This window comes from Plectropomus leopardus, chromosome 6, assembly GCF_026936395.1.
Source record: "Plectropomus leopardus strain MGB_pleo_1.0 chromosome 6, ASM2693639v1, whole genome shotgun sequence".
Lineage (NCBI taxonomy): Eukaryota > Metazoa > Chordata > Actinopteri > Perciformes > Serranidae > Plectropomus > Plectropomus leopardus.
The window spans coordinates 30054866-30082767 of record NC_142181.1 but is presented as its reverse complement, the minus strand read 5'-3'; the positions used below and the strand labels follow the sequence as shown (position 1 = coordinate 30082767).

The 27902-nt window shown below is 39.0% G+C and overlaps 1 protein-coding gene across 2 annotated transcripts in view; it reads left to right on the top strand.

Moving 5' to 3' along the window:
* Nucleotides 1-27902, top strand: part of arhgap42b (Rho GTPase activating protein 42b) — an 87345-nt gene that overhangs the window by 56429 nt on the left and 3014 nt on the right. Inside the window, exons 5-24 of one of the 2 annotated variants that reach the window (XM_042486195.2) lie at nucleotides 5188-5289; nucleotides 5521-5631; nucleotides 8907-9011; nucleotides 9832-9961; nucleotides 10366-10466; nucleotides 10930-11039; nucleotides 12518-12574; nucleotides 16004-16082; nucleotides 16391-16430; nucleotides 16725-16787; nucleotides 16948-17022; nucleotides 17693-17777; nucleotides 17969-18027; nucleotides 19955-20060; nucleotides 20312-20471; nucleotides 21529-21679; nucleotides 22907-23296; nucleotides 23648-23804; nucleotides 25887-25949; nucleotides 27564-27643. In XM_042486195.2, the coding sequence (XP_042342129.2) occupies nucleotides 5188-5289; nucleotides 5521-5631; nucleotides 8907-9011; nucleotides 9832-9961; nucleotides 10366-10466; nucleotides 10930-11039; nucleotides 12518-12574; nucleotides 16004-16082; nucleotides 16391-16430; nucleotides 16725-16787; nucleotides 16948-17022; nucleotides 17693-17777; nucleotides 17969-18027; nucleotides 19955-20060; nucleotides 20312-20471; nucleotides 21529-21679; nucleotides 22907-23296; nucleotides 23648-23804; nucleotides 25887-25949; nucleotides 27564-27643 (2224 nt within the window). The remainder of the gene's footprint in view (nucleotides 1-5187; nucleotides 5290-5520; nucleotides 5632-8906; nucleotides 9012-9831; nucleotides 9962-10365; nucleotides 10467-10929; nucleotides 11040-12517; nucleotides 12575-16003; nucleotides 16083-16390; nucleotides 16431-16724; nucleotides 16788-16947; nucleotides 17023-17692; nucleotides 17778-17968; nucleotides 18028-19954; nucleotides 20061-20311; nucleotides 20472-21528; nucleotides 21680-22906; nucleotides 23297-23647; nucleotides 23805-25886; nucleotides 25950-27563; nucleotides 27644-27902) is intronic. The other variant, XM_042486197.2, reaches the window with a different exon arrangement.

The window sequence follows — 27902 nt, the reverse complement described above, 5'->3', positions numbered from 1 at the left end:
GACATGAGATTAAAATAATTCAGTAGCCTATTTTTTTTTTCTCAGATTTGTACTTTAGTGCAGTACTTAAGTAAATGTACTTAGTTACATTCCAGCTCTGGTCAGCGGAGGGACGCACAGTAACCTAATTACAATAAGTGTGATCATTGCACCAAGTACAGTAGTATTTCTTTAGCCTTGAATGTGTTATTATTACTCTAAAACATTATTTAGATTTGATTAAACAATATTCATGCATTTTTTAAATGCTCCTCAATTGTAAAACTAATTTTCCATTCTCATTTTGGAAAGGGTGCTTTCAACCACTCGTAAAATTTTCTCTTACCTAAGAGAAGAGCAAAAATAAGGAATCATTGGTGAATCCCAAAAATCAATGGGCACTAGCAAAATAAGAACAAATGGTGGATACTAGTAAATATAAGAGAACATTTACTGTTGTGTATTGTTCCTTGCATGAGGTCCATTATGTCTCTGGTTAGCTGCAAGGACAGTTTGAATTAATCTTGACAAGGAGAAACCAAACAGATCCCTATAGAGGAGAGTATAGATCTAAATTCATACAGAGCTGGCTGAGGGACATTTTCACACCTTTATGATAAAAAAGCTTTTGAAGGTTGATGAAGATAAAGATACCAGCTTGTTTTTTTCTCTCTGCAGCTTTGCTCTTACCCTCAGAGTTCCTCTCAGATCTGAAACAAACAAAATAGCTTTGTTCACTGTTTACCAACAATGTATGCAAACTATATGGAGCTTTTGTACTTTTACTTTTCTGACTTTATTGCATCATGTGTCACAGCAGAGCCACTGATAAATGTTCATGCTTAAACCTAAAGCTTAGCAGTTTGCTTCACACACGCACACTAAATATGATATTTTCAATGTGGGTAGTTTGTTTTTGTTTTTTTGTTGTTTTTTTTTTGACTCCTAAGCAGATGTTTGTACTTCAGTCGTGTTAATTGGCCAACTTCTAGCTGTCTGTGATGTCGCCTCAGGAAGTGGGACTTTAGGTAGTAAAGTGTTTTTTTGGCTTTGCAGCAAAGTAACTGAACTCCAGTTGAAGCCTTGTGTTCCCTCTGCCTCCCCTGTGGAAGAGACCAGCTCATGTGTGGCGGAGCATCAAAATAACCCGGCTATTGCTATTTAATCGCCATTCTGGACCCCTGCTCCAATTAGCTTCGTCTAATGAGCTCACAGAGATACTTTGCAGAGCTGTGCCTTTCATGTCACTGCTCAGAGAATCCATTTAAAATATGGGGAAATATGCTGCATGTGACGCCTCGCCGGCCATTGATGTTTGTATTATTCAAGGGTGTTGGACGGAAGTGCATGATATCTGGGGCTCTCTCCTCTCCGCACACAGACATATCCGACCACCCTTGCTGCGTACATCTGTTACCATGGTGACAAGAGGCTTAGAAATGATGGCCCTGAGGCTCGTTAGGGACAGTGTCAAAACCAGCGATGTACAGCCAGTGTCCAAATATTCCTCCTGCCGTCTTCACGCCTGTTCTCAGCGTCCTTTCTTTGGCCAGCTGAGAACACCTGATGACCAGAAGAAAAGCAGCCCGCAGTTTTTCTCATCATTTTCCTCTCTGCGATGCCTCTATCAGCAATTAGCAAACTCACCCGCACTACAGCTGGCATCAAAGCACTCCTAACAGCAACATGAGATTTGCCGGTTAGAAATTCCACTACAGAGGAATCTGCATGAGAATATTCTCTTTCCTGCATCTGATTTATTCATGAGGGCGAACAAAGCAATCAGATGAGGAAATCTCCCAAGTGGTGGGTTCATGTGTGTTTTGTGCACCGCAGAGTGTTGGGAAGTGCTTCGGCTTTATCCATTGCCAGCCAGCTGATTACTCCGGGGCGCTGGCATTAGTTTGTGTCAGAAACTCCCTCCTCATGTGTTCTTCAGGGTACATTTCTATGCACATCTATGTCCTCTGCCACCACATGTCGGGCTTCAGAGCTCCCCTCCTACTCTAGGACAGTCTTTGCAATTTAAATCGCTCATATTCCACTCTGATTGCACAAACATATCCGAGGGGGGAATGCGTTCACCACATGGACAAAGCAACAAACACCTGGTGTTCTGCTTGGGGTATCATTACGGTAGCGCCAGTTTATACACGTCCTGCCTGGATCAAAACAAAGCAGGACACTTTGGGGGTGACTTAATCAGGCTGGCTCTGCCTCACAGATTCACTGCAGCTCTGAGTCACTCCCCACTCTTTGGAAGTGTGAAGTCCAGACGTACAGAGGAGTTTTTTCTGTTTTTTTGGGTCGTGCTGGTCAGCAGTGCCAGGAGATTCCTGCTGCGACTGCGGGGCTCAGCTAAACCTAAAGCTCTTAATTTAATGTGATCCCCAGAGTGTGTGTTTGTGTGCAGTGTGTGTTTTTCCAGGGCTGCGGTTGTATGCGTGTTCACAAAATAATGTCACGTCAACAGCAATGGCAGGCAGTCAGCTCCCTTTTGTTATCGAATATTTTTTTTTTTTTTTTTTTTTTTATTCAGGCTGGATTGCACCAACAAGTATTAACTTTTAAACCTTATTAAATCATGATTAAAGTTTTAGATTCTGTTGCATCAAATTTTAAAACTGTCTTAAAATTAAGAAAGATTCAATTTAAACCTCTCTTTAAATCCCAGTTGAGTTTTTACTCTAAACCTAGATTTGATTGCATTCTCTTGCACCAAAACGCCAGTGTAAACTTATCCATGGTTAACTTGGATAAACTAGGGCTGTCAAACGATTCATTTTAAAAAACGCCATTAATTAGGGAATTTCTAGAGTTAATCGCACTTTTTAATCATGTTTTCAATTCCATTATTTTGCATCATAAAAAATGTTATGAAGTCCATATTGACAAGGAAAAGCAATTCTTACCAGATTGTCTTGAATAGGAATCAAATGACGGCAAAAAACTGCATGGGACTAGCATAAAGTTGGCATGTCTGTAAAGGGGAGACTCATGGGTACTCGCAGACCCATTTCATTCAGATATCTGGAGGTCAGAGGTCAGGGGCCATGCCATCTTGCCATCACCAAAATTTAGCTTAGCTTTGAAGCTTTATGCCGCTCTCTTACTGAGAGGCTATGGTTGGTATCACTGGATTCCTCAGGTCTTCTAGTTTCATATGATATCAGTATCATCACTCTAGTTTCAAAACTCAGCTACAGCCTCAGCTGGCAGTTAATGTGATTAAAAAAAATATGAATGCGTTAATTACGGACCTTAATTGCATCATGTCAACACTGAGAGCCCTACTTTAAACTCACAGTTGAGGAGGTTCAAGGTTTACAATGGCTGCCTTTTTGAGAAGGATTCAGCAACATAATCAAGTAAGTTGAGAGACAGACTCAGCTCACCTGACTTTCATGATGGTGATTTTTGTCTCTTCTTGCGTTCACGCTGGTCAGTCTGGTAAAACAGTGGGCCAGTTTCTGCCAAGCAGTCTCTTTTTTTCTTTTTTTCTTTTGTTATCTGTTTTTTTTTTGTTAGTTTGTTTGTTTTGTTTTGTTTTTGTGAGTCATCATGAGTACCATTAAGCTAGCAACTTTTTCACTAGTTAACAACAACAATGTACCATTTATTGATATAGAAAAGCAGCCACTTAAACCATCAGTGCTCCCCCTTACCTATGTTTCACATTTACAAGGTGCCAACAGCATGCTGATTATGTATATATTTATTTATTTAAGTATCAAAGTATTTATTTATTTATTTATTATTTAATTATTATTTATGTACTTACTGACTTACTTACTCACTTATTATTATTATATTATTATTTTCATTTAGATTTGACAATTGTCCCTATCGATTAAACTCAGTTTAAATTCTGTTTGAATAAATAAACTTGGCTTTTCTAAACCGAGATGAATTTTTTAATGGTGGAATTACTCTTTTTAAATCAAGTTTTACCAAACTGTGATTGGGGCTATTTTTTAGATCAAATCCATCCTTTTTGGTGCAACCCCACCTCAATGCTTCAGGGAAGTGTCTGTCCTGCCAGCTTGTTATCATATTCAATCATATGTTTATTTTACCATCCACTTGTTTATTTTCTCTGTTTCTAAATAGTGGGCATATATTGACCCCCCCCCCTCCCTACTGAAAAGATCATTTTGGGGCCAGACATGACAAGAAAAATTGAAATAAGATGCTACTACATGAAATTATCTATTGATTTTTGTGCTGCATGTGTAATAGTTATGTGGGAGGGTTACAGTGTCTTGTGGTGAATTCCTGCAGTTTGTTTAACCGCTGTGGGGAGCAGGGGGTAGTGGGGGTCGCTGAGGCAGAACACTGTTCTAGGTCATATCAGTAGCCAGTAGATTAGACTTGCTAAATTTCAGGGCCATGGGAATGAAAACAAACAAGCAGGATCTGGTTACACCGGCCATTTCCTCCGCTTTCCCCACCCTCTCCTCCTTATTCTGTCTCTCCACTCTCCCTTTTTATGAATGTTTGCATAGCAAGATGGGCATTACGTGGGCAAAGCTCGGTTTAGAGGTCAGACTTGCAGATGAGACACTCGAATGCCCTCACACAGACAGGTTCTCTCTGCTTGGGCTGAGTTTGATTAAGGCTCGCGGAGTGGGTTTTTTTTGGGTGAAATGTTCAATCTCTTAGTCCATATGCTTTTATAGATGGGCATCTGGCATGAAAAGCCTATTTCCTGTGCCTTCCTCTAAGCCTTCTGGGACACACTGTCTGAATCCCGGGACTCGTGACTATAGAGCTTGACTTGTCTTTGCAGGTTGAGCATGACAGGGGAGGAAAATGCAAACAGCATCCAGCCAGTCCTGCCTGTGACAGTGCCATATGCATTATGCTATTGATGATATACACTGTTGTGTGTTTTGCTGTGGACTTCTGTTCCCAGCTGGAGCTCTGTGAAAATAAAAGCATGCGCTGCCCTTTTGATAATGAATAGTCCTTACTGACCATGCCGACATTGTCCACTCATCATTACACAGTCATATGCCCCTTTTATGACCTGTAATAATCTATTGACAGGAATTTTAAATGACAGTGGCATGTGAAAATGCAGTCAGACCTCCACCTAGTGGCAGTCCAAACACACACACACACACACACACACACACACACACACACACACACACACACACACACATCATTTGTGGTCCTGTTTAAGCCTTTCATGTGTCTTTTTAGGAAGGGAAGAAGAAATTTGATAAAGAAACAGAAAAATACTACTCCACGCTTGAGAGACACCTCAACTTATCATCCAAAAAGAAGGAAGCATATCTGCATGAGGTAAAATCAAAATAACATTTTCAGATTCCCTTGCATGTCTTTGAATAATCCTGCTTAATGGCTGAGTCTCTCCTAACAATAAAGCTGTTGTTTTGCACTTTTCTTCTCTCATTACTTCCCTGAGCACACACCATGTCCAGGTGGGGATGTAAGCATTAACTCTCTGTCCACACAGAGTTTGACCCCAGTCTTTGTTACGATGCTGACCCCAGTTTGTGTGCTCATTCTCAGGCTGATACGCAGATTGATAAGGAGAGACAGCTCTTTTATGACGCATCCCTTGAGTATGTTTTCAAAATACAAGAAGTGCAAGAAAAGAAGAAGTTTGAGTTTGTCGAGCCGGTAAGACAAGTCAATTTGGCTTATTTTTGTGCTTTAACTGTAAAATCTGACAAGTTGCTTGTAAGCAAATATAATGTTCAGTCTTTTATTTAAAATGTAGTTATATTTACTTGAATTTGTGAAGTTGTTGCAACTTAAAAATGACAATTTTAATTAAATCAATCTTTCTAAGTTTTAGTAACTTAAGTAAACCAAGTTTACTGTGCTATACATATGTATTCTGCATGTTAACAAAACAGAACTAGCAAATGTCTTAACTTCATTGTTGGCAAAATATTTAAAGAAGCAACATCTTCACAAAATGAAGTAAAGAAAACTAAATTCTAAGTAAACTTAACAATTAAATAGAAAGTCAAAATAAAGTAGTCTTTATAATTATACTTGCTTCCCTTTTTCAAGGCAATCAGTTTCCAGGATTATTTTAAGTAAGATCAACTTGTCCGATTTTACAATGCTGCATGCATTTTGTAAATGCAGTATTTGCTTCGCCTTTTTACTATATGTAGTTAAAAGATAGTTTGAGTGGCTTATAACGAAAATAGCACAGAATATTTGTAGTCACTCCTTATGGAAGTTGCTTTTTAAATGTCTGTTGTCTCAAAGACGTGCACAATTATACATCTCTCAGGTATAAATCTAAGCTTGTATATTCCACATTTGTCATCTTTGTCACAGTCTGTAATGTAGTCGATCCATTTGGGAAAGGAAGTGTGTAAAATTAGATGAGTTGTCAAGAAAAACAAGACAAAGTGTGAATCAAAGCCTCTATAAAAGAAGAAGAAGTCAGTTCTTTAGCAGAGATGTTACAGGGAATAATTAAGTTCTCTAGGTGCTACATGTCTGCAAACATAAGATTTGAGCAGAGTGAATGTGAGAAAAAAGAGAAGCTTCCATTTATTTACACCCACTGGCAGCTCACCCAGAACCCATGCAGGCCAGAAATGTAAATCTCCAGGCCCCAGGTAGTGGTGGAGAAAATGACAAGGCTCAACCTTGCCTGTGATGAATCTGGGCACAGATAAGATGGTTCATCCTTGAACATTTGATATACCAAGCCTCATCCCAAGAAATAAAATCACTAGTTGTGTCTGAGGATTTGACTCAGAGCAGCTCTGTGTTTATGGGATCCACCATGTTAGAGATGAGATCAGCTTTTCCCTCCAACAATACTGCCAAAGCTTTTTTTCTCACAAAATGGTCAAGGATGTGTGTGAAAGTAAGATCAATATCTGTCAGCCATAAAGACCTACAACTTTCTGAAACTTTCTCTTTTGGGCATGTGGTGCAATATTTAGTGCAAGGAGATGAAAAAAAATAATTTTGCCAGGTTTGCATATTCATTTTTTCGTTAAAGTTAAATCTTGTTAAATTGTGTTTTAATGAAACAGTGTGTTAGATTTAGGGGGATTTGGTAGCATCTAGTGATTATGATTGCAGATTGCAACCAGCTGAAATTTCTCCCAGTAAGAATTCCTTTAATGTTCTTTGTTCAGGAGGTTTTGACCAGGAACCAAAATATCTACAGAGGTCTCTCCCTTTCCAAAACAAACAAACCAGGTGTCTTTAATTGGTGAAATCCCTGAATTAAGCAGTTGCATGTTACAAATCAGTAGTTCTGCTCAGCATGTTGGAGACAGGCTGCTTTCCCAGCAACTGCCAATGTGTGCTCACATTTTTATCTGATAACAAAAGATTTAGACATTCAGGAGGTTTTTACCAGGAACTGAATTACTTTCAGAGGTTTCTGCCTCTCAGAAACACACTGACCCAGTGATTTAAAACGATAAAAACACTGAATGAGGGGTGCCTGGTGGCTCAGTGGATAGAGCGGGCATCCCATGTATAGAGGCTGTGTCCTCACCGCAGCGGCCGCGGGTTTGATTCTAGCCTCTGCCCTTTGCTGCATGTCACCCCCTCTCTCTCTCCCCTTTCACACTTATGCTGTCCTATCAATTAAAGGCAAAAACGCCCAAAAAATATATTTAAAAAAACACAGTGAATGAAGCAATTTTGAGTTAAAAAAAAAAAAAAAAAACTTTCTGATTAAATTCTGTCTATTGTTGTGGATACAAAAACACAGACTGCCCTGTCTATTTACACAGTCCCTTATTTATGCCAACTTTGCATTTTTACACAGAACCAAACAATTGCAGCATCATGCCGCTCCAGTGTGTGGTTTCCAGTAGCATGCTGGCATCACAGAATTAAAAAAGGCATGACAGGTGTGACTTTAAACACAACAGCGTCTTGTGTGACCTGTAACATATACATTGGCAGTGCTTAATAAACAATAACAACAGCACTATCAATCATTTACTGTCTCTGTTATGTGGCAGCTGTGGCTCCTCAGAGAATAAGGAGCTCGTGGACCTCATTGTTTTCCCAATTTGCAGACATTTTCAGCTGCTGGTCTTTCTTTTGAGTTAGCTGCTAACTGCCATCAGCTACTTTTTAAATCTTCCGAGGTGGCGTTTTGTATGTATAACACACTGTTAAAATGTAGCACTCATGCCAGCCTTGATCCCATTATGCTGGCTGGCCCTTTTACACCATCTCTGCACTGCGACTACCTCTGCTGGCTTAAAGGCAAGACAATGCTGTCCCCCCCATTGCACGACTGCACCTTTTGTATAGAATGGCGAGGCTGCATAATGGCGCAAAATTCCTGCCCTGAAGAGGCAGTGTTAATGGAGCTAGTGTTTGGTTTGCCCGTTTTGCGCTCCCGTAGAAACATGGCGGTGCAACATGGCAGTCTCTGTGGATAATGACCTGCTCCCTCTGTAGATATAAGTGGCTCATTTTAAGGTTACAAAAACACTGCAATTCTTATTTCTAGGCGATTATACACTGAAGAAAAGTTTTTATTTTCAATTTCTGCCAGTATATCCCTCTAAATCACTCACACTGGACCTTTAAATGACAATACAATATGTGCATTACAGTTAGATTTCTACTCCAAAAGTGGATATCCACAGAGTGTGGCTTTTGCTCTGACAAATTGATTGATAGTACAGAATTAAAGCAAATTATGTACCTTTCAGGCAATAGTATTTTAATTAAATCCACAGTTGAAAAACAAAAATCACTGCAGACTGGATTCCTCATGTTTTAGAGATGCTGCATGATAACTGTGTGATTATAGTAGTGATTATGGTGTTCAAAATGGCATGTTTTATGTTGCAGTGTAGCTTTTGAAAATGTGCTCTCTGGTGTGAATTAGTAATCAAGCTCTATATTAACTCAGTAAATCACCCTTAAATATTGTTCCTCTCCAGCTCCTGGCCTTTCTGCAGGGCTTGTTTACATTCTACCATGAAGGATACGAGCTGGCTCACGAATTTGAGCCGTACAAACAGCAGCTCCAGTTCAACCTACAGAACGTAAGTCTCAGCACCTCGGGGGTTGTACACAAAGGCAACCAGCCACGTAATCACATTCTGCAGCTTATCATACCCCCGATATAACAAGCATAGCTTTCACAAATGGATAGCTGTGTGATTAAATGAGATTATTTGCCGCACAGAGGATCAATATTTTCAGTGTTGTATTGCAGGCAGTTACTGCAGGCCATTTAATGGTACTGTGTCAAAAAAAGAAGTAGAATTGGGAGTAAAACTACAGCTGCTGCCATGCCCTCTCCTTCCATCACCATGACCTCACCGCTTGCAGCCTGAGGGCTCAAATTTCTCTCTGACCCAAAATGTCAGCGCCATTGCCCTGACAATTTCCACTCTCTAACCCCCTCTCCATGTCCTCAGATGCAGAGGGCTCTAATAGGAGCAGGAGAAGGTGAGGTTGTCTCAGCATCCCTCTAGTCGAGGATATGAAGCGGCCTCATTCCGACCTTTTTGCTTTCAAAAAAGAGAATTCCTGGGAGCATTAACAATTAAGTCTCTGTCCTAATTTTGGAAAACCTCAAGTGTATTTTTCCAATGTAAATTTATTGTGTTTGAATTAGATGTGTCTAATGTGTCTCTATTTCCAAATGCTTTGCCAATGTGTTCTTTTCCCCAGGTGTTCTCATGCTGTTGCACAAATGTGAAGCGTTTGTCAATTTTTTGACGTTTTTCCTTTATTTGTTTCAGTCCGCCCGTTGATTTTGGCAAAATACTTGAGATGAGAAATTGCAGACAAAAATGCAGCCACGCAAGACTTCCTCCGTTAATGCAATTGTAATCCAATCCTGCATTTTCTGCGCAGACACGAAACAACTTTGTGAGTACTAAGCAGGAAGTGGAGAAGCTGATGAAGAGGATAAGGTCTGCAGATCAAGACTATAAACCTCCAGGCCAGTGGACAATGGAGGGCTTCCTGTATGTCCAGGAGAAACGTGAGTCTTTTAAGCTGGGCTCTCAGCCAGCCAGGCCCACACACACACACACACACACACACAGACACACACACGCACGCATGCACGTACACACACACCACCTCACTTATAAGTACATGGTTTTACATCCATCACCATAAACATGTCTTGAGTTTTCCCAGGCCCCTGCAGAGGAGATCCTCTCACACAGAGCTCATAATTCATTCTGTTTACCGATTCACTTTGATGTGCTCTCAAACAAGGGGGCAGATACCCAAATGGTAGATTTTTATCCGCAGTGATAAACAACATTTGATTTATCACACTTTAATTGCAAATTGATTTTCAGAAGTCTTTCCAGAAGCCTGCGATTCAGAGAAAAACTTCTTGGGTTGACCAATATTTTCCTCCTTTTTCTGTCCTAGGTCCCCTGGGATGCACTTGGACACGTCACTACTGCACTTATGAGAAAGGCAGCAAGACCTTCACCATGAGCAACACTGAAAATAAGTCCGCTGCAAAACAGGTAGCTTAGTTTAGTTTAATTTAGTTTAGTTTGTCAGTTTAGTTGCACACACAAATAATAAAAGCCGAGAAAAGACTGAGAAAGTATAGTCTGTGTGGGTGAAACAAAGAACTCCCCTGAGGCATATAAGAATGTCTCACCCCAGAGGGAAAAAAAGAGAAAAAAGTCAACATGATAGGACTGTGATGTGGGAACAAGAAAAGGAAACTCAAAGAAGGAACATAACCCCTTTAACTGAGAAAGTTTGGCTGTCTTTGCACTTAGAAATGAGTGAAAATATGTAAGGTGTAATTATTTCACACTACAAACTCCTACCATTCTGTTTGTTTTTTTGCATTTACTAATAGGATAATTTTATTACAATTTTTAGACTTGTGTAAACATTTGCAAGAGAAGAACTGAAGATAAAGGCTTCACAAGTGCATCAGACTCATTTATTAATGTAGGGTATGTTTATTTTCAGAATGGTCTTGTCCTGAACCAGCCAGAGATTTTCAAGCTCAAGTCCTGCATTCGAAGGAAAACAGACTCCATCGACAAGCGTTTCTGCTTTGATATCGAAGTGGTGGAGAGGTCTGTGACTGTCTGAATCATCTGCATGTTGCCAAAAAAAATGTCTTACCACTTACATGGACTGAAAACATACACAAGACATGATATTTAACACTATTACCACCACCTCTAGCATGTTGAAATTTCTTTTCCACCACTAGTGTCAAAAGTGTATCGGGAGAAAGCAATTGGGAAAAACATCACCAGGCTCAATATTCAAAACTCAGCATGCAAGAAATTGCTCTTTGATCTTAAAGGGTAATTTCAGGGTTTTAGCTGTATTTTCCTATGTATTTGTGTCCAAGTTACTAATGGGAATAACAGTTTTTGAATTTTGACCAGTTCTTAGCAAGAGCTTCAGTGATAGCAACAAAATGGGCTGCAGGGGAACCTCTCAGGGCATTTGTGCATTTCACGTCCCGAAACGTGCTTGTTTTTGCCACTGAAAGGCTCAGATTATTATTAAAAGTGTCTGACAACATTATGGAAAGAGAACATTTTTCTAAAGACTAAGATCATTTACATTTACGTTAGCCCCTATATTGCCAAATACACCAAACACCATTTAATTATACAGTAATTTTAGCAGAGTTGGGGATTATTGGAACAGTGGAAAGATGAAGTGTGATCAAGAGTGTTATAAGATGGTAAAATTAGAATTGATTTAAATTGAGTCTGATGAGTTTGGTAATGACAATATCGAGGCTATTTTTGTCAGACACTTTTCCTAATGCCAGTAGAGCAGAGCCGTGTACATGGCTCTGGAGTCATTTGGCACAGGGGTGAATGCCGATCATAACATAACATTAAAAAACAGATGTTACTGATCTTCTTGTGCAGTGGAAAAGCTTTAGTGAAAATAAATTGATAGTGCACAAATTCCCTAAGTGGTTACCTTGCAGCCTGTTCTGCAGCTGCAGGCTGAAGCCCTCTCGCTCAATACTGAACCCATTTCCAAAATTGTTGTTACCCTTAGTCACTTTGACACAAAAACAGGGTCCAGGTTGAAAAATATCAGTTACCCTTTAATATGCTGTTCAATATACTACCTCAGGTAAAATGGTACAAAAAATAATAGTTGTGCTTTACTTATTTTACATGATGAGACTAATAGTAAGGGGAATTTTAGTTATTTGCATATAGCTGTTTATTAAAGCTAAAGTTAGCCACATGGAAACAGTAATGAATTCATGTTTTTACACCTATTTAAAGGTTGAGAAAACACATGTGGGATTTATTTTTCTCCCATGCATTTCGTGTTCCATTGAACCCCACTGATACTGGCAATTAACCCAGATTATCATGGGAGTACTCAGCATTGCAAGTTCAGGTTTGATTAACATCTTCAAAGACTCCCTGTTTACCAGATGTTTTCAGCTCTGTTTGTATTCTGCATGTTCCTCCAGTCCCCTCCTTCCCGAGCTCCTGTTTGTTGTATGTCCACAACATCGATATTTTTGAACCCAATCCGTCTTTTCTCTGTGTTCATGTCGACGTAGAAATGACATCTATCGTGGAACTCTTTTCAGACCGCTTCAGTTTTTCTGTAAAGTCCGGTATGTGAACTGACCAGTGCTGCCCTTTCAGAGCAGTTGCATGTGCTGCATGTGTGCTGCTAATCGTATCATTCACTCAATCTCAAATGCAAACTTTTTAATGAAATACTGTTGCCTTCTTAGCACCTCACAAAATCACTTGGCCAAAATGGGCTTAAAGACACAGACATATTCTGAAATGATTCCTACTTGTCTGCGATTACTCAAATAATGTATGTCATTCTGAAAATCAGTTGATCAATTTGCCTCTCTTTAGAAGTTTGAAATCTTTTCGCTGTATGGGAACATTTACAACTGATTTGTATTTAATGTTGTACTGGGAAAATGGGATAAGGAATTGGCCAAGGATCAAACATCTTCAAGTTGGCCACCCGCTGATCAACAGCAGCTGAATTGATCAAGTCAGACGTTATGAGGGCTCGATATGGGCTCATTATTGTGAACATAGAGCAAGCTCATCACTGTGTGTTATTGTTGCACAGCACCAGCGGGGCCAGCACTGCTCACCCTTGGCGAGTGTTGCTGAGCCTGGACAATAACTGCAGTTTATTTGCAAGACAACTCATTTATCATAAACGGCGTTGCCCCAAGGTGCTTGTTCCAACCACAAGGACAATGTGGGCCAAGCCCCAGTCAGCTTCAAGCTCATCCATTCATCCTCATTATAATAAACATGCTGCTATACGTATAGACCCACCAGAATCAGGTCAACCATCCCAGAAGTTCATTTTTAAAGGGTTGGTTCACACAGATTGTTAAAGGGGTATTCATCCATGTGAGTGGTTTTATTTTTAATTGCCTAGATTTGTGATATCCATGCTTCCACCCCAATAAATATTATTTTATTTGTGATGCTCAAATCAATGAAAAATGGTAAATGGACATGCATTTGTATAGCACTTTTCTCGTCTTCCGACTACTCCAAGCACATTTGCTCTACATGCCACATTCACACATTCTTACACTCACTGGTGGCCAATGCTACCATACAAGGTGCCACCTGCTCATCAGTTAAACATTCACATGCACTCACACACAGATGGCACAGCCATCGGGAGCAATTTGGGGTTCAGTGTCTTGTCCAAGGATACATGCTGACTCGAGGAACCGGGGTTCAAACCCCTGATCTTTTGATTAGTGAACCACCCATTCTACCCCTAGAGCAAAAGAACTAGAAACTCAAAACTAGAAACTATCTTGGGATACAGCAACTGAAAATGGATGGGGGCGTAAAGAGGCGGTGCTAATGGCACCTTCTCTACTTTGTACCCCCCTACTTCTGCCATCCTTGCTTAGACCACACCCATCTGCGAACTCAGCCTTAATTTTGATCTCAGCTACACACCTGTGAAGTTTAATGACAGCATCTTGCATGCTGCCACAGTGTATGATTTTAGACAGCATGCTGGATTCAGGGAACCAGAAGAGCTGTGATGGGTGTGACATGTAGCAAAACAGCATCGGCCTCTTTTGTGACATATAATATATACATTGGCAGCACTTTAGAAACAATAACAATGGAATTAACATTCATTTACCGTCTCTGATATGGCGGCAGATGTCGTCCTCTGCTCAGAGGGTAAGGAGATACCAAATCTCATTGTTTTCCGAAATTTATGGACATTTTCGGCTGCTTTTCTGCTTCTTAGAGTTGGCTACTAACTGTTACTAGCTACTTTTCAAATCTTCCACAGTGGAGTGCACACGACACATCATCAAAATGTCACACCCATCCTTCCTATGATCCCATCCTGCTGGCTTTGTTGTTTATACAGACACAGTTGCTGCACTGTTACTTTCAATTCAATTCAGTTCAGTTCAGTTCAGTTAGATTCCAATCCAAACAACTTTATTTATCCCAAAGGGCAATTCGGTTTCAGCAGTCTACAGACCATATAAAAATTTACAAATGAACAGCAGCCAGGAGTAAGGAGTAGAAGTAGTGAAAACACAGCGGGGCCCGCTTTACGGCGAGATAACTCTATCCTCCCATTCCACAATCGTACCTTTTATACAGTATGGTGAGGTAGCAGAACAGCGCAATATCCCAGTGGTAGTTCATTCTAAAATAAGTCTACTAGGACCACATTTTGCCATGATGACATACACACAAACAACACAGAAAACAATACCAGCTGTTGCAATGTGTCTTGGTTGGTAAAAGTAGCATTTAAAACATTCCCCAGCAGCATGTCTTTCTAGAAAGACTGTCCCCAGTACTCCGGGTAATCCACAGACCTCACTGTCAACTATTTATATGAGGCGTTCAGCAGAAACAACTTCCAAAGAAACCCGATAACACTGGATCACTGTTTCTGAAAAGATATGTTGCTGTTGAATCTCTAAAATGTTTTCAATGTTGTGACCATCACAAATAAAATTGCTTCCATCGCCACTTTATTTGAAGGTAGAGGCATTAAAGAATAACTAAACCCCCTACTTTTGGTGTGAGTGCCTCCCCCGTGGAATGTGAAAAATGGGCAGGCCTTGAGGGGAGCTAAGACACATCCAGTCACCCGATCATGCCACCTCTTGATCCACAGCACCTCCCTGCCTCCCACATACACACACAAAGTAGTCGTTTGGTGAGAGGGTGGTGATGAGGTTGGCGACAGAGGGCAGCAACAGGTGGCTCAGTGGATGATGAAAGCAGGCTCCTGCTACCAGGATCAGCCAATAGCAATATTCAATCGGAGTGGCCAGGTTTCAGCCTTTAGAGGGCACTCACATTGCTTATTTATAACACAGTTTGTAGAATTTTGAACTTTGCACTCAAATGTCTAAAATGATTGATTACTAACATTACTAAATAGCCATATATATATTGCTTTTCAACCAAAGAAAAAGTGAAGTTAGGGGTTTAGTTTCTCTTTAACATCAGATACAGATATTTTGCAATTTTGTAAGTCCAAAACTACCCGCATGGTGATAGCGGTAGAGACAGAATTTGGTTTGTATTACCCGTTAATTCCTACACATGCAACTTGACATGGCTCCATGCTAGTACTAACTATCACTGGGTGGGGTTTGTTGTTGCATCAAATAATGCTATCATTAGGTTTCTACACCCTGTAGCAGTGCTGTGTATCCACTGCAGATAATACTCAGAGCAGTTTCATGCTATGTATTGTAATGCATCATCAGGTAGGACATGAGAGCTGCTGAGAATGCTGAGAATGCATGTTGGGCGAAAAAAAAACAAACAAACAAACCACTCTAATATTATGCACATGTAGCATTTAATTGGGAGTGGAATGTGAAGCACCGAGCCGACTGAGGGCACAGTTTGAAGTCCGGCATTTTCACACAAGCTATTTTAGTCACACTAGTCCTTTTATAGTGGTCTCAGCCAGTGTAAACAAGGTCTGTCCAGGGGCCCTGAGGCAATGAGATCAGACTGAGACCAGCTTTTCTCTGAAATCTTTCCAGGCATGGCGTTATGACACTGCAGGCACTGTCAGAGTCCAACAGAAGATTGTGGCTGGAGGCCATGGATGGCAAGGAGCCGGTGAGGAACTCTGCCTGTTTGTCTTTGAAATATTCATTCTGGGCCGGCTGCTTTTGGGCCAGGATGTTTTTTTAGTCGTCTGTTTGACAATAAATCAATACCAAAACTGAATAATATATCACTGGCACCCTCTTCTGGTGGGAAGTCTTAAAGAAACCATGACCTCATCACCCCCTAGAGCTAATAATAGCTCAGTCCACTTAAGTAAAGAGATCACTGGGGAAAACTGTGACATAATTCTTTTATTATGTTTAATTTTAACCAAAGGGTACCTCAAATTAATCATAATTTGTGTAAACTTTCTCTAGATTTACAACCTACCTGCCATATTAAGCAAAAAGGAAGAAAGTAAGTGTTTTTTTTTTTTCCTTTTATCACTGAAATGCATATATTAAGCTGTCTACAACTTAGAATAAAACACACACACATCAAATGCATGCATTGTTACCTAGCCATTTCTGTTCATTAACACAATTACTTGACATACACCCACTCAGCTGACATAGCAGAGCCTTCCAGCACAGGGGTTGTATCTTATTAGTCAGAGCCCAAGCGGAGGGGAGAGCTTGTTATTCCTGCATGATGCACACTTAACCCAGACGGTAATTGACGTGTCGACCCTATTCTTATGTTGTACTACAGCGTTTCTTAATGAGGCAGGCTTTAACTTCGTGAGGAAATGCATCGACCTGGTGGAGAGCAGAGGTGAGGCCTTTAAGATCTCTCGGCTTTCATCCGTCAAAGGACTTGCTGTGATTATGAATAACAATACTCTTCATTCATTAGTGGACGTGACAATATACCGCATTTGCATAAACTAAACTGTTGTTCCAATTCTTTAATGTCCTTTTTCATTGACACACAGGCATAAATACGATGGGACTGTACAGAATCGGAGGGGTCAACTCCAAAGTGCAGAAGCTGATGACCATGGTCTTTTGTAAGTAGCCTTGAAATCACAAAAAAGACATTTTTGTACTAACTACTCAGTAGAATAGAAACATAATCTTCTTTTTTACAGGAATTAGTGGCAAAATTCAAAGTATTATCACTGTTTAGAAAGCTTTAAATTATGTTTTTGTCTGCTTAGAGTAATTCTTTGTTCTGTATACACAGTGTTAAGTGATGTTTTCAAAAGCTGTGCAGAAAAACTAATATAAATAGACAATTATTCAATTTTCAAATGCCTGATTAACCAGTTTTTCTTCGTTTATGAAGAGCTCATTTTAACAATCTCAAATTGAATGTAGAGCTTCAGCAAACAGTGTAACTGTTCAGAGTGAGGAAAGAGGTCCTCCTTGTGGTGTGACAGTGTAACAGCAATCTGGCCTCATATTACTTTGCCATTACCTTATTAGATGACCCATGCTAATCCTGTTTTCATACATTTCATTCATTTTAACAGGAAATGTCTGAATGATTTATTAAATTCTCCATCTCTGTGAGACACCACTATTTATTTTAGATTCTCCTCTTGACTCTCTCTAAAGTCAGTATTTTTAATGCTTATTTAAGCTGCCTGTCAGATCATGTCAGGTTGTATCGGTTTCTTCACACAGTTCACAGCTCACTCTTTGTGACTCTTTAAAAATAAAATGTATTTCCCATAGCTTCCAAAGCACCTGTGGATATGGACCTGGATCCAGAGACATGGGACAACAAAACCATCACCAGTGGCCTAAAGAATTACCTCAGGTCAGCGTGCCCCAGCAGACGTGTGTCCTTAGCTTTCAGGAAACATCATTACCTCCGTAATGCCTCTTTGAAACCTCCCTGGTGTTAGTCATGCATCAAGCGCTACCACTGACTCACAAAGGAAGGTGGCTGCATTCAAAAGACCTGTGTCACTCAGGAAATAAATGACAACTGTTCTCTGTATTCACCAGGTGTCTCTCTGAGCCTCTAATGACCTTCAAGCTCCACAAAGATTTTATCATGGCTGTCAGTAAGTTCTGGAAAGTCACTACAATGGCTGTAGATAGTTTTGACACAATATGTATTTTACAATGTTTTATTTTATTACTGTACATGAAAGAGAGATTCTTAAAGGAATAATTTGCAGGATTTAACTTAATTTCATATATTAGGAACCCTATTTACTGTAGCTAAAGCTGCAGCTATTCTTCCTGGGGTCCACACAAAACACAACATTCGATACATGACATAAAAAAACGATCCCATCATCTCCACCAGCACCACAACAATAACAACAACATCAACGGCAGCTGCAACATACAAAACAATACACAGGACCAAGCTATGGAGACATACAATTGAAGATATCTAATTATTGAGTTGTATTTTAAGAATAGACCATTACTTATTTTAAATAATTATATTATGAATAACTATTATAAATAAATATATTGTAAAAAAAATATATCCTTATGGTGCTCAAAATCTACCATGATATTTTATAATAGTGTCATGCTGCTTCCATTGTTCTACAGCACTATTGTCAATAGTAACCCACATCTATATTGGATAAAAAAAATAAATAAAAAAAAAACAAACACATAGTAGTAGTAGTAGAAGCCACCGTAGCATACACTATATGTGACTCCCTAGACTGTACACCATACCATCCAAAATTATCAAATTCCTCACTATATGTCATTATGAGGAGAGGATTGTAGGTTACCTTTTGTAAACGTGAAACAAGTGAGATTCAGATTCACTCCTGTTTCACCTCACTATTTTTACTTTTTCGGCGCTGTGGCTCTTGGATGCCTGCTGCTTATAGTCTGACATCTGCTCACTAGTTTGTTACAAAGCCCTGACCTCACCTGAGCGCCGTGGAGGCACACATCCATAAATGTTCTCAACACAAGAAAACAGAGGAGGGCTGAGTCTCTGCAGAGAAATACAACACCACACACTCCTGTTGGTTCTTAAGTGATCATTGAGGGGGGTTACTTTGGTGTGAGTCTAAAAATCATGCATAGTATATCTTTTCTTAAGCAGAGAGTGTTCGAATTCAAGACATATACCACTGTGGTGGTGTCCCATAATACTATACTATCACAATATTTAAGTCACGATTTTATATTATTGCGATTTTCAACCTGTTGCAGTATACAGTAATATTGGTAATATTAAATTAATACATTGCATCCATGTATTGCCGTGCAAAAATATTGCCATGCTATGCTGTAGCGATTTTGTTTCCCTCACCCTGACTGTTTGCTGTAGAACATGCTGTTTTTAATCAAGGATTGTATTTGCATTTATTGTATTTGTGTCAGAGGAAAGCACATTTGAAATTGAAAATTTGGTTTTTAAGATTAGCTTTGATCATACTGACTTCATCTCACATATTGTGAAATTTTATTTGAATTGTGTTTGAACTAAGCTGCACTTGAAATGTATTTATTAAAAATGAGACAGCTTTGTGGGCGCTACATCCAGGCCCTGACAGCTGCACAATTAAACAGTTTACATCTCTGAAAATGGCTACATGCCATGTGCATGTGTGTCATGTCAAATTGAAAAGTTAAATTGGTTTAATCTCCACTCACTCAACTTGCTTTTTCTACACTTCTTCATAGAGTCTCAAGTTGGATGGGAATTTGAAGAAAAGAAGTTGGCATGTTTTTTGTTGTTGTTTTTAATTTTAAGCTGATTTTTTAAAAATGTATAAACATGGAGCTCATGTTAAATTTAATTAAGTCGGATGCTGAAAGTTGTCACACAACTGCATTCATATGTCAGTTAAGTGATTACAGTAAAATATTCTGATACTCTTATCGCAGTCTCTATAATACTTATTAGACTGATCTGAAATATTACTAAAAGTCAATAATTGGCAGCTTGGCATTTTTTATTATTAGTAAATGAGTCTTGAGGATTTTATATCCATTTCCTTTCCTCAGAGTCAGATGACCAGAACTACAGAGTGTGTGCCGTCCATGCTCTTGTTCATAAGCTGCCCGAGAAGAACAAGGAAATGCTGGAGCTACTAATAAAACACCTTGTCACGTACGTATTCTTGTAATGAATCAGTCACACTGCAGCCTAAGAAAAAAAACCAAAAAAACGACAGCACTATGAGAGAAGATAAAAATAGCTGAAATGGATTAAATTGTCTTCACAGTGTAGTGACACTGTAATGGATTTGTAGGTGTCTCTAAAACTGTCAGTAGCTGGCAAAGAACAAAGCTGTCACCTCATGGTTAAAAGTTTTCATTATCAGCAGAGAACAAGCAGCATCTTGTGTCGTCTACCTGCAGAGTTTCCACACAAAGCCAGTTCAACCTGATGACGGTGTCCAACCTGGGGGTCATCTTTGGGCCCACCTTGATGCGGTCTCAAGAGGAAACTGTGGCTGCCATGATGAACATCAAGTTTCAGAACATTGTGGTGGAAATACTTATCGAAAACTTCAACAAGGTGAGTCATTGTTAAGCTTTAAACGTACAGTATGCATGTCATCATACCTGCACCATTCCACCTATTATTTACACATTTAATTGTTACATTAAAGGTATTTGTTGCAAAGCTTAGCTTAAAGTTACTCTTATACAAGCTCTTTCATGTTTCCAAGATTTTTGGGTGATGATGTGCATTTTTGTAATGTTTGACAAAGAGTCGCTGAGCATGCAGATGGGCAATAGAGATAGTATCTTCCACAACTTGTTGTATTTTTATATTGGATTGTTGATATACTGTATGTCTTGATATATTTAAGTTTTTGGGAAATTAAATTGAAAATTTAGAGATTTTAAAAAAAGTTTGAATGTTAATCATAGACTGTATATAAAGATGGATAACATGGCCACTTACCCCTGCTATACTTATGTGAGGTTAAAATATCTGACATACAGGCATTGCCATCTTGCGATGGTGATGTCAGTGAGAGTTGTATTCTGGGCAGTAGCGATATCCGCGGTGGGGGAGTTCCCACCTCGCGAGCAGCACTATTAAATGTGAGTGAATGGATTTTCTGTCACAGCTGTCAATCATGGCGGAAAATCCTCTTTTTGTAAAATTTAATAACTCATTAAAACTGAACTAATCATAAAAACTTGAACAAACATCAAGGTGATAAGAACGACCTTCGGTGTCAGAAACTATCTTTGGGAATAATGTATTTGCCGGAGTTTTTACTTTGGCCTATGTCCATTCACTAACACCTATCCTAACTGACCTTTACCACAGCCAGACAGCAGGGGGCGATCAAGATTGGGGGAACTGTCATGTTGCCCATCTCTATGTACAGTCTATGATATACAGTAAATACATCTGTTTGTATTATAAATTGTAGCAGGTTCAATGCAACCACAGATAAGAAGAGATAGCTACTTCTATATGAAATGTTTTGCTAAATTTCTAATGGTTGACAGAATTCTCGGTCTATATATCGTCATTTCACCCAGCTCTATTCTAGGTAATGAGAATCTGAAGGTACTGGTAACAAACTAATCAGTTCTCCTTGTGGGACCTCCAGATCTTCCACCAGCCTCCAGACCCCAATGTGCCCCTGCCCCAGCCCCAGAGCCGGCCTGGCTCTCGCAGGAGCAGGGCCATCTGTCTCACCACAGGGCCCCGGAAGCCCCGCAGCCTCTACACTCCAACACTGTGCCTGGCAGATGCAGAAAGTGAGTACCAAAGCAGTGAGTACCACCACAGGTCATCACACCATAATTTCCCAAAACACGTCCGTGGTCTTTAATATCGCTGAGATATCTTCACACACTGTCTCACCGAATTTCAGAAAGATTCTCCTCATATTTGCGGGTTGTTTCAAATATTTTGAAGTGGAAAGCCAGTATAGAGAGGCATTTTCTGTAAGCCCGTAAAGTAACAACAGTATGGAAGCCCATTTCTGGCAATGTGATAGAAAAAAAATCTTTAAGTTATTATAATGAGAAACTTTTTAGAAATGATGACTTAGTATCTATCTATCTATCTATCTATACACACACACATATATATATATATATATATATATATATATATATATATATATATAAAACTAAATTATTGTTGTAATAAAATTTCTATTTTCAGATACTAACTCATTTTGAAATAAGTGATTTATTTGGAGATTCTATTTTTTTAATAAAGTTTCTCATTATTTTGAGATACTAAGTTATTTTGAAATAAGTAAGTGATCATATTGACAGAGTTTGTCATTATTTTGAGAAAGTTTCTTATTTTGTTTAGAAAGGTTTTCATTATTTTGATACACTAACTCATTATTTTGAAATAAGTAAGTGATAATTATTATGAGAGAGATCCCTGTTTCTCATAATTTTTAGTGTTATTTTGAAATAATAAATTAGAGATTTTTTTTCTTTTTAAACTTTTTCATTTTCAGTTTCTCATCATTGTCATCATTTTGTCTCATTATTTTTTTAAATAATTGATCTTGAGAGAGTTACCCATTTTATCAGTGAAAGTTCTAATTATTATGAGGGGCGGCACGGTGGCTTTGTGGTTAGCCTAGTCATAAGTCATTATTTTGATTATTTAAAAAAAAATCATTATTTTAAGATGTAGGAGAGCGTTTCTTATTAATTTGAGAAAGCTTATTTTGAGATATAAAGTCATTTCTTTAGAAAGTTTCTGATTATTCTTAGAAAGTTGCTCATTATTTTTACATTCTAAGTCAGTATTTTGGGAGTTTCTCATTGTATTATCCATTTTATTATTATTTTAAATACTAACTTATTATTTGTATTAAAGTATTTGATAAACATTATAATGACCAACAGGATTTTTTTCCATCACATTGGCGGAAATGGTCTTCGATACCACATCACTTTCTCAGTCAGCAGGTTTTAATGAGGGCCTTGTGTGCCTCTTTTCTGGTCCCTGCATAGGTGACACATTCAGCAGCAGTCCAGGCAGCACCCCGATGGGCAGCATGGAGTCTCTGTCCTCCCACTCCTCTGAGCAGAACAGCTCCTCCAAAACAGCTTCCTGCATTCAGGTCAAGGACAAGTCTCTCCTGGACCTCTGCCGAACGCCATCGCAGCTCTCAAACAGCCCCAGGAGCGCTGTTTGTGTCAGCAGCCCAGAGTCCAGCTCCAGGGAGGATGCAGGGCGTACAGATGGAGAGTCCGAGGACGCTCTCAGCCTGTCCTCAGTTAGCACTGCACCCAGGCTGTCCCCTGCCCCCAAAAAGGCTCCGCACTGCCGCCTTGACCTCAGGCCACCACTGCTGAACCGCTCAGCTGCCCCGTCTCTGAAATCACTGCATATATCTGAAGGTAGGATAATCACAGAGTAATGCCAGTGTAAGCTCGCCTGGCGCAAGTTCATTGATTTTGTTTCCCTCGCAGTAATGAAGTGGAAAGAAGCCTCATGAAAGTGTCATTTCCAGGACAGAATTCATAAGCTAGATAGTTATATTATCAAAAGTTATTCCTGCAGGACTTCATACTGTCAAAGACTGACACCCCCTTGATTTAGGCATAATTTAAACAGCAGCGTGAAAATATTATTTACATGACTCATTCCAGTTACTTGGTGCGCTGTGTGAGCTACTGTAATATCAAACTTTAATGTCTTTGTGTCATTTACAAGCGGGCAGGATTTATTATTTGTATGTCTCCCTCAAGGCCACAGGAGCTGCTCTGGATCTGTCCAAAGTCTGTCAACACTGGAGCCCAAAGAGAGTTTAAAGTCTACAGAAAACCCACACCTTCCACCAAAACAGCTGATCCGCTTCAGGACGGACACCTCAGTCAGCAACGGTTACCAGAGACCCGGCTCAGTGTAATGGGTTTTAAAAAGCTAATCATTTACCTCATTCTCACCTACAGCTTTTAAAGGCCGGAGAAATAGTTGCCGTTTACTACGAGTACACATGATGGCTGCCATGTGTCTCCTGCGTTGGTTTTTACTACGTTGCCTGTGTGTATCCTCAAAAATTAACGTAACATGGATGCGAGATGCAGTATGTTTATTAACAGCAGGGGCAGTGTAGAGGTAGAGCAGATGTGACAAAGAAAACTTAAATGAAAATTAATGCTGTACAAATACTCTCTTATTTCATCTATTTAATTCAATTTAGTTTTATTTACAAAGCCCATTGTTACAAATCACAGTTTGCCTCAGAGGGCTTTACAGCATACAACATCCCTCTGTGACCCTCAAATCAACTAAGGAAACCCCCCCAAAAAAAACCCTTAACATGGGGGAAAAAATGTAGAAACCTCAGTAAGAGCAACTGAGAAGGGACAATAAAATTGCAGTATTATATGACAAAATCATAACAGGAAAGAGAGAGAGAGAGAAAGAGGTAAAGGATGAGAGCGAGGTACAGATGCAACAATAATAGTAACAAAAACATAACATATAACAATAGCAATAAACATGAAAATTAATAAATGTAATTTATGGTAGTACATTCATTACATGCCAGTATTGTATCTTATGTATGTGGCAATAATAGTCATATGTGTATAATAATAGTGGTTCATGACTAATGATGGCGGCAGTAGCAGTTGCCGAAAAGTAGGACCACAGCATTAGTGCCAGCATCCACCATGAGACCACCATCCAGGCGCACAGTGTTCACACTCAGAGATAATACAAATGTGTTCACCTTTAAACCTGGTGGACAGGAATCAGTCAGAGCGATAAGCAGACTCGATAATGGCATCAGTATCAATAAAATCTTATCAGTTCCCATCCCTAATGTTGAATTTATTAGCTAGCTGGCAAAGAAACAAAGAAAAGTAATCTATCAATCTATCAAGCAAAAATGCTAAACATCCATTGGTCCTAAGCTCTCAAATATGAGGAGTTGCTGCTTTTCTTTGTTTGATATCTTTGTAAATCTCATGTCTTTGGGTTCTGGAATGCTGGTCTGAGAAAATTATGATTTAAAGCTGTTACCTTGGCTCTGGAAAAATGTTACTGTCATCTTTCACTGTTTTCTGACATATTATAGACAACATGTTAATTCAGAAACAAACAGATACATCAAGTAATGAAAGCTGGTTGCTCTTCTCTGATGGTTTTGCTGTTATATATATATATATATATATATATATATATATATATATATATATATATATATATATATATATATATATATATATAGGGGAAATGTGTGCAGGTGCAGTTTTATGTGCCCCCACAAAATAACTGCGAGTCAATAAGGCTTGAGGACAATAGTTGAGCAACATTTCTTCCCGTCTCTTTCTCTCCCCTCTGAGTCGTCAGCCTCCTCCTCCGTCTGTTTATGAGCGGTGAGCATTGAGAGGTCTCCAGGATCAGATGAGTATGTGTTAGGCGATTTATGTGTCTCCCTCTGAGGTGGGAGCGCTGGCTTTAATTACGCTCTGCCTGCACTGGGGTTGATGTGACCCAGCAGCAGTCTGCACTCCCGAGACAAATAGATTGTTTGACTTGTCATGTCTGAGAAGCCAGCCACACAGTCTCTCGAGTAGTTTCCTTGTATAGCACCCACCCAGCTCGCCCTGGGCTCTGCTGCTGTCCCCTTGACTCTGAGGTTGTTGCGCGCGGGGTCAAGCGCAGCCTTGTTAAATAGTTGAACTCAGTGCAGCAGCATGCTGGGGCTGAGTCCGCCCGGAGGAAGGAAACCTCCCGTATTGTGTTGTTAAGCTTTTTCACCTTGTTCTAAACAGTGACGCAGGAGGCAGGAGAGAAAGTGGACGGACCTGTTTTAGGTTTGACTTTCTCTCTGAGGCTGCATTGCTGATATATATCAAAAGAAGACAACACTAGTATTTTATTTACTCTTATACTTTGATTTGACATATTTTACCAAACACTTACGTTATTCTTGTTACAATCAAGTCGACTGAACTGTTTTTGCTATTGTTTCAGGGTCGCCGCCAGAGCACAGCTTTTTGAAAATGCCTCTTCCTCGCAGTCTGTTCCAGTTGGAAGGTGCTGTAAAAAACATGACACCATCTTCAACAGTTTAACATTATTAATCCCTTTAGCACCCAATAATGTAATAATTTTGTGAAATTATAATAACGCCTGAAATTATAATAAAACATGTACTTAACCTGATAGAAACTGTAATAGTTTAGGTAATTTGCACATGCACATGTCTAGAAAAGACAGAAAAGAAAATTAAAAAGTTTAAGCACTGTGCAGGAAAAGTTTGGAACAACAAAATGATTTATGGTGATACCCGCCTATAAAATAACTATAACCATTTATGACTTATGAAAAATATATAAACGAAGATTGCGTAAGTGATCAAAATTCTAAGACCAATCAGTAATACAAAGGTGGTAAAGACATACAAATGATAAAAGTTAATATTTACAAAGTGAAATGAAATGAAGTGCTATGAATCTTTGCAAATCAGAGTCCTATTACCCAGTAATGTAGTAACTTAACCAACAATGTCATATAATGTCCTATAATTTTTTACCAATAATGAAAAATACCTTTCAGGTGGACTTTAAAAAAAAACAACAAAAAAAATGTATGATGTAATAAAATATAACAAAAATCCCCCCTTAGAAATGCAAAGTATGCAGACATATAGAACTCGTGTAACTGTTAGCGTTTTCATTAGGCTAACATGACACTAACCATTGACGCTAATATCATGTTTTGGAAATGTTAACTTTAGGCTTTAAGTAGAATTTGAATTTATAATAATAGATGGCTAGTGGTACGTTGTTATTAGGCAAAGATGTAATAAACTGAAAACACTGTCAATGGGAAATTAATTTTCTAGTTTTTCTAGTATAAGTAGAATTTTCTAGTATCAGTTTTCTAGTTCTAGCCTGACCAAAAAAAGTTAACAGCCACTGCTTTACCTTAACACTATTTTTCTTGGTACTTTTTACACTCTTGGTGATTTACAATATTTTCTAAAATGGCAAAGTTTGCATCACTGTACTTATATTGTATAAGGTATTACAGTAAAAATATAAGTCAGAACAATTTATAACGTTATTGGTCAGACTATTACATTATTGGGTTTTATTACATATTTAATCACATTAAACCTTCAAAACCTGAACAAATTGGTTTGGTTTCTTTCAAAAACATGAGGAGAAGGCAACAAGCAACTTAACAAGGCGCAAAAAATAGTTTTAGAAAAAGTTACAAAAAACACTTGAAAATAATCAAAAGGAGGAGTAAAAAAACAAGCAAAAATGAATTTATTTATATGATTTATTTTCTTTTCTGTTACATAATTTTAAATGTAAAATTCTTATCATTATAAATACAGTTTGTGGAAATTTTCTAATCCTCCCCCTTTTTTTTAAAACATTTTTTTTCTGGTAATTTTCTTGTCACCTAATTTCATCTTTCTACTAATTTCTTGCAATTTGTGTGGCATGTTTTTCCCAGTTGGTTATTGCCTTCTTCCTCATGTTGTTAGGTGTCTAAAACTGATATGGATCCAGGTTTCAAGGGTTTAAGTGCAAGTTTTAACAAACTTTTAGGAAAGGAAATTATTATGAAATTGGGAGCTACAACCCCACTCTCATCTCTTTAAATCTGACATGCCTGTTTTTGGTATCTTTTCAGAGATGCCAAGGCAATGTATTCTTGTGAAGCAGAGCATAGCAACGAGCTGAGCTTCCCCCAGGGGGCGCACTTCTCAAATGGTAAGCAGTGCAAACACATTTATCTGCCTCAGCTGATGGTTACTTTGCTGCACACAGCAGCGCACACACCTCCTTTGCTTTGGCTGATTGGACTTTTGGATGGTGTAAGCAGACAGTCTGTTGTGCGCCGGCAGCACACAGCAAGGAGGATTTGGCGTGTTCCCAGTGTTGTGTGGAGGCATACAACAATTTTGCTCTTTGCATGACACCCCCATATGCATTGCTAAAGTATAAACAGCCCCTGTATTTTTTTTATTGC